Here is a 17,197-nt window from a genome sequence, read left to right on the forward strand (position 1 = left end):
ACTTCTGATGTCAGCCCTCAAATTGCTTATGTTCTGTTTCAGCATTTCTTCAACTCTGAATTGGATTCTTACTAATTTTATGTCTTTGTAAAATTGTGTTTATTTACCCTATGGCATTGTTTATGGAATTGTCCTTGAAACTGACTGTACTAATCTCACACTCGGTAATCTACCCTGAGTATCAGTGAGAAAGCCAGACTATAAATAACATAAATGAAATAAATAAATAAAAGAGGAAGAGCAGCTCTGAGCATTCAGCAAAGCAGCTCATGAGCACAAGTTGCCAGAGTCCCAAAATAATGATCCAAGCACTTGTTCCAGAGGAAGCAGGGGGCACAACCCAGGTGAGACCAGCAAAAAGTCCAAAATGTTCATTGCGGTACATAACCAGCACAATAACAACCTAAACGAATCTATGAAGTATGTAAAAGAACAGTATCAGAATCAAATATAGCTTAAAATGAATATAAAAGACAGGCCGTGAAAATCTCTAGTTTCGTGCTGCAGTGAATCGACTCTGGTGGATTTACAGGTGTGAATATAAAAATATAAAAACAATAAAAAATTTAAAGTTATAAATTTAAAAATTTAAAAGCCAAGCTCAGAGACAAACAAATAAAACATGAAGGATTCTAGTATCATGTGTCCAATGCCCTCTGTAAATTGATCCTCGCATGATCTAAGTATTATAGCAAGGAATCTAGTGCAAGCTCATGTGAACTGTGGAGTTGCATCAGATAATAGCTTCTTAGTGATTTCTGAATCTGAGCAGGTGGCAAACTTCCTAAACAAAGGATGTAAAATTTTCTCATGTGCTTCCTGGTAGAAACTGCAGTGTGAAGTAGTGTATGCTCTATAGTATCAACCAAGCCTTCTCAGTAGACCCTCTCTGCCATTGCAATCTTTTTGTAACATCCCTCAACAACCGCAGAGGGGGAAATGTTACATCTGGCCATGGAGAATGGCCTGCAGTAGAATGGAATCTCCAATGAGGACAGGTAGGCTGCTGGAGTTACAACATAGAGCGATTTAATTGGGGCAAAAAGTTTGGTAAGGGTATGTAAAACTAAACAAACAAGCTGAAAATGCACCTGGAAATTGATGTTTCATTTTATTAAAGTAGCTTCTGGAATAGTGAACCAAATCCAGGAAACTAAATTATAATGACATCCTCCCACCAAAAAAATAGTGTTTCATTTTGGTTCTTACCTCCGAGAGGCAGTAGCAGCAGGCAGGCAGGCACTGGGCCTGCATGGTGGCATCTTGTTTTCCTTAATGGCATTCACCAGTAAGATCTGTTGGTGGGAAGGGGGGATGTGTACAATGTACATGAGTGCATCTTTTTCCCCTGTCACTACCCAGGCAATGGCATTGGCTCCCTGCCAATCAAGTGCTTGCAAGGGGAGACTCTTCCCTGCCTATATGCTTTAGAAATGATTGGAAGGGGGCATGTGCAAACTTCTATCATAGGCTGAATTCTAAAGACATTTCCCTGGGAGAAAGCACTATTAATTAATATTGGACTTACATCTGAGTAGACCTGTTTAGGCTTGTTCTCTCCCCACCCCCATCCAGGATCTGCCAAAACATTATTTTAAAACCAATTCTCCACATTTTGGGAACAAAACTTCAAAGTGCAAGGAAACACAGCACCAACAGGCAACAGCAGGATGCAAAGGTAATAATTTATAGGCATTATAAAAAAAAGAAGTGAACATAAAGCAGGATTGTTTTTAATGCTGCCAATCATTTCCCCCCATAGTATGCACCTGCGGACACTCACCTTCTTCTGGGTTTGTTGTTGTGTATGTGTAGTGTAACTGAGAAAAAACTTGGTGGATTGATGGTTTAGAGGGAGGGCTGAGTTCTGTGTGATTTTGGTGCCATTAAGTGCAAAAACAGCAGCTCCAAGAATCATGGAAGCTCTCATTACAAAGAACAGGGCTGAAACTTACAATAATGAAAAAAACAACCGGTTTAGATCTGAGCCAACAACACCCACCTGGAAAAAAAATAATGGCACATAGTTTGCTCAGAAACCCTGGATTCAAAACGGAAATGCAATTTTTCCAGTGAATACCCCTACTAACAAGTATGGTCCTAGATTGGCCACAGATGAGTGGGAGGGTGTTCTCAGGTCCGAGTATATTTCCAAATAAGGAACAGAAGGGATATCTTGGGGAGGGGGAGAGGAGTTGAAGACAGTATTTGTTTCCTTATTTAGGTGAGATTTTTATTTGAAGTTCCAACTTGCCCATATCGGGTTAGTGTGAATGGAAAGTCTTTTAGTCAAAAATGCTAACATAAGTCTAGATCTTTAAGGGCAGGAACAATGGGTTCCTTTATGTCTGAGCATATCTTTACTAATTACTGAGTGCTCCTAATTAAAGGTCAGATGGGTTAGAAAAAGGAAGAGGCTAGTTTCCTTGAGGCTACCATTGTTTCATAAGAATATGATGTGATCTATGTGGCTCTTAGTCTTTGTTTTCTGGGCCTCAGGTGACTGGCAGAGAAGAGCTGGACTTGGCATCAAGATGGAGTAGGAAAGAAAAAGGCCAACAAAATGGGGGTCTGTTAGCAACACACGTTAATGCATAGGTAAATTCAATTTTTCTGAGCTGATTCCTGTGAACTATGTTTATGTGTGAATTCTTGCACCACACATTACATTGCACACACACTGGAAGTTGGGAATACGAACTTAATGCCATATTGCATATATAGAATTCCTGGATGATGATTGTGTGAACTGGCCACTCGAGATCCATTGCTCTCTTCCCCTTCTTTCCACCAATGTAATTTTTCCTGAACATAATGGCCAACCAGAAATATAGTTTCTAATTAAAATCTTTTTCTTAAACATCCCAACCCCTTAATTACTTGAGTTTCCCTTTTGCAGTGCTCTTTTTTCACAGAGTGGAGGGGAGGTAGGGCAGTGATTAGGTTTATAGACTCTGAAAGATTTCTGGCTCTAGTCTAGCTGCAGTTGTGGGCAACTAGACCTGGCAGACAACTGGCAGCCATCTTTGCCTAAAAAGTTGTATCACGATGTAGATTGTGATGACTATAAGCAAACCAGAAGGAATACTGCTTACATGGGGTAGACATTCCCCAGCTGTTTAACACTGCCGAGAAGCCCCTATTTCAGGTTTGTTTTAAAAATTATCATGTCTTTCTCCCAATAGGGAAATAAAAGTGACTTACAAAAGAGTAAGAACCAAATTTCCAAATACTGAACCTCCAATGGTAAAGAAACCTCTGAAAATGTAGATCCAGAGGAGTTAGCCGTGTTAGTCTGTAGTAGCAAAATCAAAAAGAGTCCAGTAGCACCTTTAAGACTAACCAATTTTATTTTATTGTAGCATAAGCTTTCGAGAATCAAGTTCTCTTCGGATCAGGCATCTGATGAAGAGAACTTGATTCTCGAAAGCTTATGCTACAATAAAATAAAATTGGTTAGTCTTAAAGGTGCTACTGGACTCTTTTTGATTCTGAAAATGTAGCATCTTGAATGAGGCTCAGAATCCAGAAGTACATAAATGCCACAGATGGGATAATTATAAATTTCCAAAAGTGGAAAAGTGATGTCAAATTCTCCCACCCATAAACAATTCCTGAAATATGCTGTGTATGTTCCATTACATGCCTATAGCACTTGCACATTAAATAATTTCAGTAGATTTCATTTATTTTAAAAATGTACTTTGCTTCTACTGCATACAAAGCAGCTTCCAACAGTAACACAAATTCAATCATAACTTAACACAACAAAACTAATAATAAGCTAAATATAGCCAGCTCCCAAAAGTCAACCTCTCCCAAACATACAAAGCCCAATAATAAGACTGGTAGAAAATTAGAAAAGAAATTAGACTGGTACAAAAAACTAAACAACCAAACATTCATCAACTGCAACCTCCAGAACAATGCAAGAGCTATATTTGCAAAGAAACATCATGTCATTTTTCTATTGATGAGGTAGAAGTAAGCTCTGTGAACTGGAGCTCCCTCAGTTATTTAAAAATGCCTGAGCTAAAGGTTATTAGTTGACTAAACAAAGAGTTTTTAATAGGAAATTAGTTTTTTCATCCATAGAAGTTTGAAGTTGGGGCTCTTTCTTAGGATGTCACGTCTGACATGTCAGTGTTTTGCTTAGAGATTGACACTTGCCATTTTCAGTAAATACAGCCAAAGCTGAAGGCTTACTTGTTCTCAGAGGCTTTGGCATATTGATGATTCCTCAGAATTTGTAGTCTAAAACCATCAAACAGGGAAGAGCACAAAGCAAGTCAGTAAGGAGGATCAGTATAAGTGTATCATGAGTGGCCAGATTGAAAAAACAAGCGAAGGTCAGCAGCTTTATAGATCAAGGTGGAACCCTATTGGTTCCGTGTATCATCTGACCCTTCATGAGAGCAACAGAACCAGCCTCTGGCCATTCATAATAGAGAGAAGACCAGCAGCTTCTCCCTCTGGCCAGGTGCAGAGAGAAATATATCCTCCCGCCCTAGATCTTTTCTTCTTATACATTCCCCAATCTGTTTTTACCAGGCAGAGCCTATCTACATTATTGGTCATCAGTTGGCTTTTAACTCATTAAATTTTTATTATAACTTCTAAATCTTTGACTTCATTGGAAGTGTTAACTAATCCCAATCTTACACCATCCTGTTGAAATCAATGGTTGTGGCCTTTGTGGCCTTTGTTGTGGCCTTTTCTTTGTTCTACTGCATTGTATCAGTATTATAATTATCAGTATTATTATTTTTAAATACTTCTTATTCTTGATTGCCATAATGGCAAATGGTTACTTTTATCCACGAGAAACAGATGTCATCTGTAGTAAGGAGGAAGCGCCTGCCATGCAATGGATTTGACTAGCTTCCTCGCCGGAATATATATGAAAACTAATTATTCAAAGAGTGGAAGAGTAAATTACTGTCATGGTTTATTAAACACTAGCTAAGAGTTGGCAGAGTCAATTTTCAACATGGCCTCAAGCATGTTAGCTAGGGTCCAGTGGTGCTGAATGCATTTATTATCAGGGAAGGCAGTAATACAAAATTCTTACGATGGAGAGTTGGGAGGGCTGCTGTGACAACTGGAAAGAAATGAACTTTCTCACAGGTCAGTCAAGTCAGTGGCTGAGGAAGTTGTTAGAAGATAATATATGAGAAACAGTGTGGTGTAGTAGTTAGAGGCCACTTCCATCTTGATTATCTGCCCTGGGTTCAGTGCTGTTGGGAAGTGGTTATTTTCCTGCTTCCTCACAGCATTGTGGCACATTCATGCACTTCCAGAAGTTTCCCAAACTTTTCTCTAATTTGCTTTGCTGCAAAGTTTTTGGAAAGATCTCCATAAAGATCCCCATGGCGGCCATGCGGGTGGGAAAGTTTGGATTTTCCAGCATACAGGGCAGCAATTTCCCCTGACACTCTGTGGGCCACTTTCTCTCCCTTTCCTTTAAAAAACAATCAGCAATTGATTTTACACATGCATGCATAGTTACAAGGATATGTGTAACACAATCTACAAAGTCCACCTTTCACTTAAATAAAAAGCAATTCTCTAGGCCTTCTGTTGCAGAGATACAAGGGGGAATCTCTACAGAGGAAGGGGCTAGAGACTTATTTAAAAAAATGAATGCTGGGTATTCCGAGAATTTGTTACACGTTTTTTCATAATGGTGTATATATAGACATGATATTCTAATGCTTATTTTTTTTTTTAAAAAAAGTTGGAAAAGCCCCGGTTGCCCATGGGAGGGGGGGGGATGGCCATTGCTGGGGGATGGGCTAAGGAAGCTATGGAGAAACCTGCCATGAGGAAGTTCTGTAGCTGCTGCATTTATCAGCAGCTGTCCCAGCAAAGGGGATTCTAAGAAAGTTTGTCTCTGTGGGGCAACGACCAGAATATCAGACTAATAATGGGCTAGATTTTTCAAATTCTCTTTCAGCCACAAAATACACTTGATAATCATGAGTGAATTACTCTCTTTGCCATCTTAATCCACTTCACAAGATTGTTATCAGATTAAAATGGGGGTGGGGGGTGTATAATCCCAACCCTGAGGAAGTGCAGGATAAAAAATGTGCCAGATGGAAATTATTAGAGGCGATTGCTCTGAGTTGTAGGAGGGGGGAAAAGAACAAAATATTACATTCATGTTTGTTTAACCAAACATTGTTAAGAACTTCCAAATTCTATTGACTTCAATAGGAAAGTGAAGCACATGCCTCTTTCCCATTAAAACCAACAACACTTGAAAGTGCTTCACTCCTGCAATTTATACAATGCCAAATCTCAATACAGGATTTTAAAAAGGTTCTGTACGGAGATTTCACTAAAGTCTGCAATTATTTAGGTCAGAGCATGAATATATCCAGCTTGCACTTCTGGATGTATTATAAATTGAACCCCCCAACTCCCTTCTTCAAGTTTAGATTGTAAAATAAAATTCTGCTTGTACAAAGCATTCGGTCTGACTGGGTAACTCTGTAGCCCTGTTCTTTAATATTAATCCTTTCCCTCAATTATAGTCTTGATTGTTGTGAATTATGTGACCAAGACATCAAACCAAACAGTTTTTTGTTGGATCGGTTCTCTTGCAAATGTTTAATTGGGTTGCTTTCCAGCTGGTTCTAGAAGACTCCTTTTGCTCCAAGGTTAATTTTGGCACAGGCGGTGGTGCTTAAATCGCCAAGTTACTCTCCACAGTGGTGGGTGCTGGAAACTACAGTACTCTGGGGCAATACTGTAAGATGCATACACCCAGCAGCATTAGCATGCTTGTGTCAACACTGCAAGTCAGGAAACAGATTTTCTTCTGACCACCTACAAATACCAAGCCAATTCACAGTCAAGCCAAGGAGAGTTCACCAATTGTTACAATGAAGGTGGTATCTTAAACCTTTACAACAAAGCTATTCCTTATATAATTCATATTCAATTCTGTATCTATAATAAATGGCTATTTTCTTTGGAGGACAGAAACCTGCATCTGCAAAAGCAGAAACCTGCATGCAGTACTCTTGTCCTCTTTAATTTGCGAATACTTTGAGACTACAGAAGTGGACTGAACTCTATGTCATCCAATGTTCTTCAACTAGAACTTTAAGAAAATCAGCTTGCTAATAACAAGAGTAGAGAGATGGGTGGTGGCTTCTTCCTAATAAAGCCAGCATGCTAGGCCTCTTTTCACTGGATACTGATGTGGATGGGATACAAAGTGGTCTCTTCATCTGGTCTTCATGTTCTTTCCTTTGAGAAAAGGCATTTTTGAAGCAAAATCTTATTATTCCACCAGGCTAAACATTTCTCTACCTGATTAGTACTATAATGTTAATCACCATGATTAATTGAAACATGTAGTTCTATAAATGACTATTAATTCAGGACTTGTTCATATAATTAAAGGTTCTAATCTTCACCCGTATTTTGTTGTGTACAGCTGTCTGAACAAGGTGGCCAGAATGAGACAGATTTAGTCCTTATTCAGCTTCCCACCAACTTCCCACTTTTCCATGCAAACTATGCGAAGTCATGTTCCTAATGGGAACACACCTATTTCATTCCAAAACTGATTGTGTGATATATGTGGAGTCTATTTATCTATCTGACTCAATAAAAGAAGCCACGACCTCCAGTTTGCAAGATATGAGCCAGTCTGTTAACGATAGGATGTTTTGGAGGTCTTTCACTCATAGGGTCACCCTAGGTCAGAGGCGACTTGACAGCACACACACAAACACAATTTATCTGTCACCCATTAGTGAAGGATGTATGCTTTGTGGTTTGTGGACACCAGAAGGCCCCTTGGGCTGCATGGATTTCTTTGCATGGAAGAGATGCAAATTTCATTTTATATACTGTAGATGATGCAAGGAAAGCTGAACTGAAATAGAACAGATGTGCACTTTATCTGAAACATTTAAACTAAACAGGCTTTTTGTCTCGCTTGGGAATGGCGCTTTCCTAAATACAGTCTTCACAGATCAGCTTCCAGTGCATAAGTTGTAGTGTCACAATCCACTACATCCAAGCAAGAGATAGTGGTGAAGCAAAAGGGGAATATGGCTTGTAAAGAAACAAGACTGGAAAAGATGGTGATTTACATGAAACGTAAGCAGCGGCAAGACTCTTAGAACTGTTAGGGGGAAGGAAGAGAGACCATGTTTCTTGTTTATTCAAATCCCGTTCTCTCAATAACATTGCAACCAAATACAAGTAGCCCCAAATCAGGGTAGTGCATTAAACCTCATCTCCTCCATCCATGTAAACACAACATTAATACTGAAGAAATAAAGAAAATAATAAAATGTCCAGTGTCTGGATTTTTTTGTCTGTTCTTCTCCATGCCTATGCGCTGCCTATGAACTGAATCAGCTCACAGTCAAGCAAACACCACCATAACTCCCCAAAACATTCTCTCTTCCCCCAGCTCAAATGGGGAGTTAATTCCTTTTAGTTTTGTTCCTTTTATAAATAAACTCCTTTAACTGAAGTAGTTCTTCAGAGTCTGTAGCACCTTGTTGCTACTGAGGCCTAGTGGTTGTGTTTCAAATCCCACACTTACCGCAGATGTCCACTTAACAGCCATAGGCACAGAGGCCTTCATAGGTGGGTGAGCAGTAAAACAGCCAATAGACTGTAAAAAAAAACGACCTCTTTATGCCAAAGACTCAACATTGACTTTAAAAAAGACAACTCCAATTTGGCCATTTCTTGCACTAGAGACACCTGAACAAATCTCTCAGACAAAAGCAGAGCTTAAGCTGACAGGTGCTTTGCTTTCAGTGGACAGTAAAAACAAAGATCTTCTTGGGTGAATTACAAGATCTGGGGATGAACATGAAGTGTAAAAGAATGCTGTCTGGGCTGAAAAAGTGGGACACAGCCAGAGTAGATGGTAGCAGTGGGGAGTTGAAGGAAAGGTGCGTTTTATTGTGGCAGTAGGGAAAAACAACCAAGTGGTGCCACTTGGTATATTTTGTATATGTTATACCTCAAAATTCTGTACGTTGGATGGACCTCTCCCTTCATTTGATAGGCCAAACATGGTTCATCCTGCTCTAGAATGCTCCTCTGTAGGGGGTCAACCTCTGTAGATATATGGGGATTTTGTTTTTTTTTAGTTCACAGTCTGAAGATTTTCTTTTAGGGATGAAACAAAATGTGGAATTATAAGTGATGACACGAAAGCCTAGACTTCAGAAGATCTATTTTTTGCTGTGCCATTTTAAGAGCAGAAAACATCTGCTCCCTCATCATGTCTGTCACCTGGAGAGCTACCAATGGATGTGGCTACTGTTCTCCCCTCCATTTACTCACACCCTGTGGGCAATAAAACCAAAGGCCTGGGAGTAGAGGCTAGGTGGTAGCTTGTGGACACAGTCTGGAGACATCTTGTTCCGAATTCCTACTGTTAGAACTGCTTGATGTGGCTTTTAAAAAACAAAAACAAAACAAAACAAAGGTATCTCTCAGTTCCAGGCTAAAGAACTGCGCTGCACACATTAAAATGGCTCCTTCTTTCAGTCTTTATTTTTTGTAACAGTCCCAGTGGTGCTAGCTATTGTTTTCTGCCGTGAGATATTTCAGCGCTGCAAAACCGTAGCGGCGTGACATATCCTGTTGGAACTCCTCCTTGAGGGTCTTGAGACAGATACGGTATTGCTTGTTGGAGCGGAATTTGGTAATGTCGAAGCTAGGAGCATGCGGCATGTGGATCATGTAGGCGTTGGGCAGCACCGTGAATTCATACTCCTGAGGAAGGAAGATAAATTGAAAATGAAAGGCATATCCTAAAGGTTGTTGAAATAATCCCTTTTTTCTCTTGTCTATATACACACACACACACCAAACACATCTTGATCTTGCCATAGCTACTGAGAGATAACTTTAAAGGCAGGTGAACTTTCTTGCTGTAGTGACACTGCCTTCCTCTTCACCAATATCAGCAACTCTAGCAAATATCTGTTGGCCAACAGACAATAGTAGTTGCTGCCACTGCTGTTGCTGCCGATTAGAAAAGCTTGTCATGACTAATCCCCCACTCCAAAGAAACCCACAGCAGCATCACTGATTGTAACATGGCAGTTGGATCGCTGTTGTCTCCCAATCCAGGTACAACCAGGGTTGGCTCCAGCGTCGCTTGCACCCGAGTCAGCTTAATGCTGCCTCTGTGAGCATGCACGTGCATGCGCGCATACACACCAGACTGTGTGATGACGTCACTGCACGCAGGGGCTGCACGCACACGGGGAGCCTTCCAGCCCTCCCATTCAGTTGCTCTGCCGGCTGCGCCTGGCCCACAGAGCAACTGAGCGGGAGGCTGCTTGCTCAGCTGCCCCACGCTGCCGCCACCAGCATGCACTCCTGGCTGGTGGCGGCAGCTCCGTGGCGCGCACCTCTGCCCCCAGGTCGGCACCCCTCCGACACCTTGGCGCCCTGAGGCGGCCGCCTCACTGGCCTCAATGGATTGGCCGGCCCTGGGTACAACTACAGCTTGCTGTGACTGAGGGACACCAGCGCATGATATGACACAGCATGGTTGTGGATTGGATCCTTAAAAAATGCTTGAGAAGTATACCTTAATGAGAGAGTCTAACTCATCTCAAAGATTAGGAACAAAGACTGGTTAATTAATTCTGTGTTCAGCCTTTATGAAGATAAATATCTCCTTTTGTTTGTAGGGTTGTGAACTTTAACTACCCAAGCCCTCCTGTTTACTCAGCAGTGTCACTGCTATTCCTCATTAACTCCATCTTTTCCAGGAGAAGTTATTTCTGTCACTTATACATCTTATAGGGAAAATAAAAAATCTTGAGAGCACTTCCAGTGAAATAGAAAAAAGATTCAGGCTACCATGCCCTTCTCTAAAGCCAAGAACACTCCTGGCAGATTTAGGAGGACTATCTTTGTTCTCAGCTGCAAAATTTTCTTCCATAGTAAGACATGATCAGTCCCATGTGGGAGATTTTTATTTCTGCTGTATTCTTAGATTCCCTTAACTAATGCTTTTCTTCCATGTACATTTACAAGTTTTGAAGGTGCTACATGATTCCAGAAGGAAATCTTTAAAGATACATTAATTAAATAAATTGTGTAAATACTTGGTTACTATCCAGAATTAAATCCAGGGTAAATTTTACATGATATATAAAGAGGATGGATTCTAAGAAAGATGTTCAAATGGAAAATCTCTCTTCTTTGTAACAGGACAGTTAGCAAGCACTGTATACATAAATTGCAGGACCTTACAGACTGAAGGAGTGTGAAACAAGATGACACATTTACAGTGAATATCAAAATTATCTTTCTCTGATAACAATCCCTTAGGCTGGTAGAGCTCAGAAACAGCTGTGGAATAGCAAGTAGAAAGGGAAATAAAATCAATCATAAAATCCAGCTTGGAGTTTATGGGGTCATATTGACTGTAAGACCCAAAATCTAAAAGCAGCACCAGCAGAAGAAAACCCATTCACCTGAACGAGAAATGGCTCACCTCTTCTGACTTCTCCATTCTTTGTGATTCAATATGAAAATTCCTGCATGGGATTCTTTTTCTCACTGGATTTAATACAAATCTGATAAAATGACTATGTTTGTCGGGATCAACAGCCATTTTGACATCTGAGTTCTTGGGGGGGGGTCAATAATGCCCAGAAAAGAGACTCAGGGCAAAATCAAAAGTCATTTGCAAAAATCAAATGCTTTAAAAAAAATAATTTAGTACCCTATAAATATTGTCAGTGAAAATTTAGGCTGCATTTGAAGATATGAAGCTGGCTTATACCATAAGACCATAGGTCTCCAGCTAACCCAGTATAGCTTACTCTGGTATTTGAAGTCTGGCAGAGATCTGTCAAAAGCGATACCACTTAAAATGTAGATCCCACAACTTAAATATGGGATCTGCAGCTCACAGAACATGTACTTCATCACTGGGGTATGGCTTCTTCCAACCCACTGCAGACTAGTCCTATTAGCTCCAAAGAGTATGTTGTCTCCTATCCTAAGGAGTCCGAAACATTTTTAACCTTGTGTTGTTTTTATCATGCTAGCAGACTTGTTATGTTGGGTCTTTTGTCCTTCCAACTTGTTGTTGTTTTGTAATCTACCCTTAGTCTAAGAAGATAAGGTGGGATATAATTATTTTTAAATAATTAAATAAAACTGCTACTCCACTTCCACCGTACTACTGATCCCACCCTAACCATGTATTCCCCATTCCGTTTGAGGCTTCAGTTACCGTAAGTCGGAGGGTTGCCACAACTTGGATGGTTTTGTTTAGCACAGTGGCTTCCAAGTCACATTGCACTGTACTTTAGGTAACTCTGTAATTGGGCAAAGCAGTTTACATTTTAGAAACAACTAAGTCATTAGCACAAAGACCAAAATATGCTGTGGACATGAGTGTTTGTGCTAATGTCATACGAGTGTTTGTGCTAGTTGTTTGGATTCGGCAATTATTCAGAGAAAGACTTTTGAATTTTAAAAATGTCGGGCTTTCCTTTCTAAAGAAGAAACCTCTCTCTCTGCAAAAAGCAGTACTATTTGTTCTTTTAAAGTTTCTGTTGAACCACAGCAAACCTTTTGCCTCAAAACACCAGCCTCTTGACAAGCACTGACTGATTCATGATTATTGGAGTCTTTTCTGGCATGAAAAAAATTCTCAGTTGCTTTACGTAGGAGCAGTAAACTCAAGCAGCTTATCAATGCTCTCAGGAAGCTCAAGACTTTGGGGGGCAGGAGGTCTTATTCATACATTGATTGGAGTCAAAATAAAGGACTGTGAGGTCCTACACTATGCCAGATTTGTGATCATCTTACTAAAGCAACCTTCATAACCTCTCTTCTCCAACAAGAACAATCCTTGAGGTACATGGCTTGAATTTTTTATGGGATTTGGAATTTAGAGTGGATGAGTAAAATGAGATTATAAAAAATGAAAAGTATGATAATGCAAATGAAAAAGTACTTAAATGTGTTGGTATGTTTTAGTTCATCCTCACTGGAAAAGCTGAGATTGTAAGAGGAGGGGCCACGGCTCAGTGGTAGAACATCTTGACTTGCAGAAGGTCAAATGTTCAACCCTGAAATCTCCGGTGAGAAGGATCAGATAGTAAGTCTATGTGAATGACCTCTGCTTGAGAGCTGCTGCCAGTCAGAGAAGACAATTCTGATCTTGCTAGACTCAGGTTTGACTCAGTATATGGCAACTTCATGTGTTCATTTGAAGAGGCATCCCTTCAAAGTATTTTCATCTGGACAGCCAGTTTATCTTGTGTATTTATTTTAAATTCTAGTTTCAAATTATTTTAATGATGCATTTATGTGTTGGTTGTAATAGCTCTTAAGATGATATTTTAATTTGTATGTTTTAAATGAGCCACTTTGGTGGCCCTGTGCGGGTTAGAAAGACAGGGTAAATGTTTTGTCAATAAAATAAATAAATAAATAAATGTTTCTTCCTGATTACTAGTGAATTGAAATGGGGATTGGGGATGTGCTATTGGATATTGCTGCCCCAATATGATGTCTGATATTTCATGCATCAGATTGGATTAACAATATCCAATGCTTTGAAAGGCTTTCCCAATATTTCCTGAATCTGCTGTTTTCTCCTGATAAATACTGGATATATCTGGAAACGGTTTGAGAAGACTTTTACTGTTTGTTCACAGCTGGTCTGTGGTACAGCAGCCTGTTAAAAATCAAAAGACCATTATTTTCAATAGGAAGATCTGGCCTCCAGACTCTGAAGGCCAGGCGAATCCTTTCTGGAAATAATGGCCCTTAAAAATCTAAAGGATAGATAAATTACAACTTGGGGGGGGGGGGGTGCTCTGAATAATGGGTAGTAGACTTGGACTCCAGATTCCAGGTCTACTGCTCATTGAAAATACTTTTATTTTTACTTATAGCTATTTATTTATAAGCTGCTTTTCTCCCTAGCTGGGAACTCTTAGACTTAGAACTGTTCTCCTCTCCCTCATTTTCTCACAACACTCCTGTGACATAGGCCAAGTGGAGAAGGTGTGATTGGCCCAAGGTCACCCAGTGAGCTTCCATGGTACAAGAGAGGATTTGAACTCAGATCTCCACTGATCCTAGTCCAACACTCTAGGGGGCATATTTTCAATGGCCAGGGTGGCTCTCGATCTTTCCTTGCAGTTCCTGCTAACTGCAAAGGAGGGGAGAGTTAGGTTGTAGTTAGGTTGGCTGCTGCCCAGGCTTTTGCAAATAATGGCTCTTTAAAGTTTAAAAGGCTATTATTTTCAACAGGCAGCAGACCTAGCCTCTGCACTGGAAAAAATGGGTGATAGACTTGCCTCTGGAGTTGGGCAGCCAGGTCTACCACCCATTATTTAGCACCCCTAGAAGTTCAGCGGGGCACTGGCCTTTAAACTCTAAAGGAACATTATTTACAGTGGGGGAGAGACCCTTGGACTCTGGAGTTTGCCAGATCTTCCCATTGAAAATGCCCCTTTAAAATTTAACCAGTGATGGACCAGTTGGAGGTGGGGGGGGGGTTCCTCTCTCTGCTTCCCTCCCTGCTCTTGCTGCCTCTGGGGAGGGAGGCACTTGCAAAATTATCCTTTTATGGAGCAAGAATGAAGGAGCAAGAATGAAAGCGTTCCTGTCATTTAAAGTGGCCACTGCCTCAGTAAACAAAATGCAATCTGCAGCAAGATCTTGTCTTGTCAAAGTATTTGCAAAGAAAGGAGAAGGAATTACATTTTGCATTATTTAATGTGAAAAACAAATTTTGTGAGGAATGGCTTATTTTGTGATGGGAGTTCTGCCCAGTAAAGCAACAATGTGCCAAAAATCAAACCCGGCACAATGCTACACTGGATGGTAAAAAAAACCCTATTCTACTCTGTTGAAGGAATCCAAATACATCTCTTGGTGGATTGTACGGCTTCAGGCTTCGAGTGGGATCTGAATGCTCTCCTCCACACATGTACAAAACTGTCTAGAAGATGGGTATAGTCTGAAAAAAAAATGAGTAGTCATCCAGTCAACGGTCTTAAAATAATTGAAGTGAGAAGAGACTTGGCTATATCTTCACACAACATCTGTAAGCAGAGCTGTGTTATAACTGGAAGCCATCAGGAACAAGTGATACGTAGAGATTGCAGTGTGCTTCCTATTAACAAGAATGCCTTTTTAGCTGTGACATGCATAGCTCTTCCTTTTATTTCCAGAGAATTCTAAGCATCAGTGTTTCTCCTATAGCCTTTTCCAATTACTGATGATACTATATGGAGGGTGAGTGAATCTTTTAAACACTCCATATACACACATTATATTGGAACAGGGCTGCTGGGAAGAGGGAGCAGCATCACGGCAATATTCTCCTTCTCACCTGTGCATCCAATTCCATGATATGGGCTACTTTGTTCCAGCCAAATCCAACAAACCTTCGGTCATACTCTGGGCAGTCCCGCCTTACCACGACATATGGCTCAAAATCGGCTTCCCACTCCACTCGATATGGTGTAGTGGCTGTTCGCCACTTGGCAAAGTTTGTTGGTGCGTGCCCTTTTGTCCAGACGTGATACCTTGAACAGACAGTAAAAGTCATTGGCCGGAAGAAGAAAGGATAAAACTTGAAAGCCACTTGATATTTGACTGCCAGGGGAATACATGATGACAGAGCGATTAGTCCTATGGCTTATATGGATTTTTAGAGGACATATGATAGAGAAATGAATATTTTCTGTAATTATAGTGGTGGATCTATCAAAAAGGATATCCAAGATTGATTAGGAAAGAAATAACAGTACAGCGTTCTTAGACTATGACACTTCAAGTTTTAAAAGGAGTGCCAATACTGCAATATAGCCTGCCATGCTAGATAAAGCTTTTAAAAATGAGCTCAGCACTGTTTCCAGGGAAGATAATGGCTTATTATGTTTTAATTCTGGAGCTTGTTTTCAAAGCATGCAGAATTTTGAAGTGGTGTCTCTTTGTTATTATGGTGGAAATCAGATCGATAAATGCATTAAATAAAGGCCAAGATAAATAGTTTCAGTACCGCTGTAGCTATCATTTTGTTGCCATATGCCATTCTACACAATTCCACCTAAGACAATCAATTCAATTTACAGGAAAGGACCTTTTTATATTTTGTTAATCTTATTCATGTCACAGCAGAGTCTATCTAAGCACAGCTTGGGCTCACACCCCATTAAAACAACGATCAATAATTCTCTCTTGCACTGATATTCCTTGTGCCATCCAAAAATCACTGACAGGGGCTCTTGCCACATGTCAATTGATTGAACCGAGAAACAAATATGTAACAAGCAATATGTATTACGGTGTGTCGAAATATTTAACAAAAGAACCAGTATGGCCAAGTGGACAATTCTGTACCGAGAGACGCTCAGGAGACTTTAGTTCAAATCTCAAGTCATCTATGAATTCTTTGGAAGTGTTGAACTGGAAGAGAAGTTCTGTATGTTTAACCTTGGCACTATATGACTCATTTACATATTCATAAGAACATCAAAAGCCTGCTGGATCAGAACGGTGGCCTATCTAGTCCAATATCTTGTTTCACACAGCTGCCAACCAGTTGTCTGGACAGTTCAGAAGCCAAGGCCTTCCTCTGATGCTGTCTCTGTATATGGAGGTTCCCTTGATTCATCATGATTGGAATGGAAGCCATTGACGGACCTATCCTCAATAAATATGTCTACCCACCTTCTACACTTGGAACTATTACTACATCCACTGACAGTGGATTCCACAATGTAATTGTTCATTGAGTACAAAGTACTTTCTTTTGTCCATCCTAAACATATTGCTAATTAACTTGATTGGGAGCCTCAGGGTTCTAGTATTATGGAAGAGGGAGAAAAGGCTTCCTCTATCCACTTTCTCTACATCATGCACAGTTTCATAAATATCATGTCTCCCTCAGTCATATTTTTCAGAAGCCCCAGATTCTTCAGCCCTTCCTCATAGGAAAGGTGCTCTAACTCCTTTGCATCTTGGTTTCCCTCTTAGATACGTTTTCAAGTGCTACAATATCCTTGCAAAGATATGGCAACTTGAACTGTACACAGTATTCCAAATGAAGCCACACCACAGCTCTATGCAAGTGAACTGTAATATTGTATTTTTTTGTTTTCAGTCCCTTTCCTAATAACGTGCTGCTATGTTTTTATTTTTGATAGCT

At 40.2% G+C, this 17,197-nt stretch overlaps 1 protein-coding gene across 1 annotated transcript in view; it reads right to left on the reverse strand.

Moving 5' to 3' along the window:
• Window positions 1-8,165: 8,165 nt before the first annotated feature.
• Window positions 8,166-17,197, reverse strand: part of LARGE1 (LARGE xylosyl- and glucuronyltransferase 1) — a 395,274-nt gene continuing 386,242 nt past the window's right edge. The window contains exons 14-15 of the mRNA XM_054989142.1: window positions 15,377-15,572; window positions 8,166-9,765 (exon numbers count right to left, since the gene is read on the reverse strand). Coding sequence (XP_054845117.1) covers window positions 9,568-9,765; window positions 15,377-15,572 — 394 coding nt within the window. The 3' untranslated portion in view covers window positions 8,166-9,567. The remainder of the gene's footprint in view (window positions 9,766-15,376; window positions 15,573-17,197) is intronic.

The sequence above is a fragment of the Eublepharis macularius genome, chromosome 9 (genome assembly GCF_028583425.1).
Source record: "Eublepharis macularius isolate TG4126 chromosome 9, MPM_Emac_v1.0, whole genome shotgun sequence".
NCBI lineage: Eukaryota > Metazoa > Chordata > Lepidosauria > Squamata > Eublepharidae > Eublepharis > Eublepharis macularius.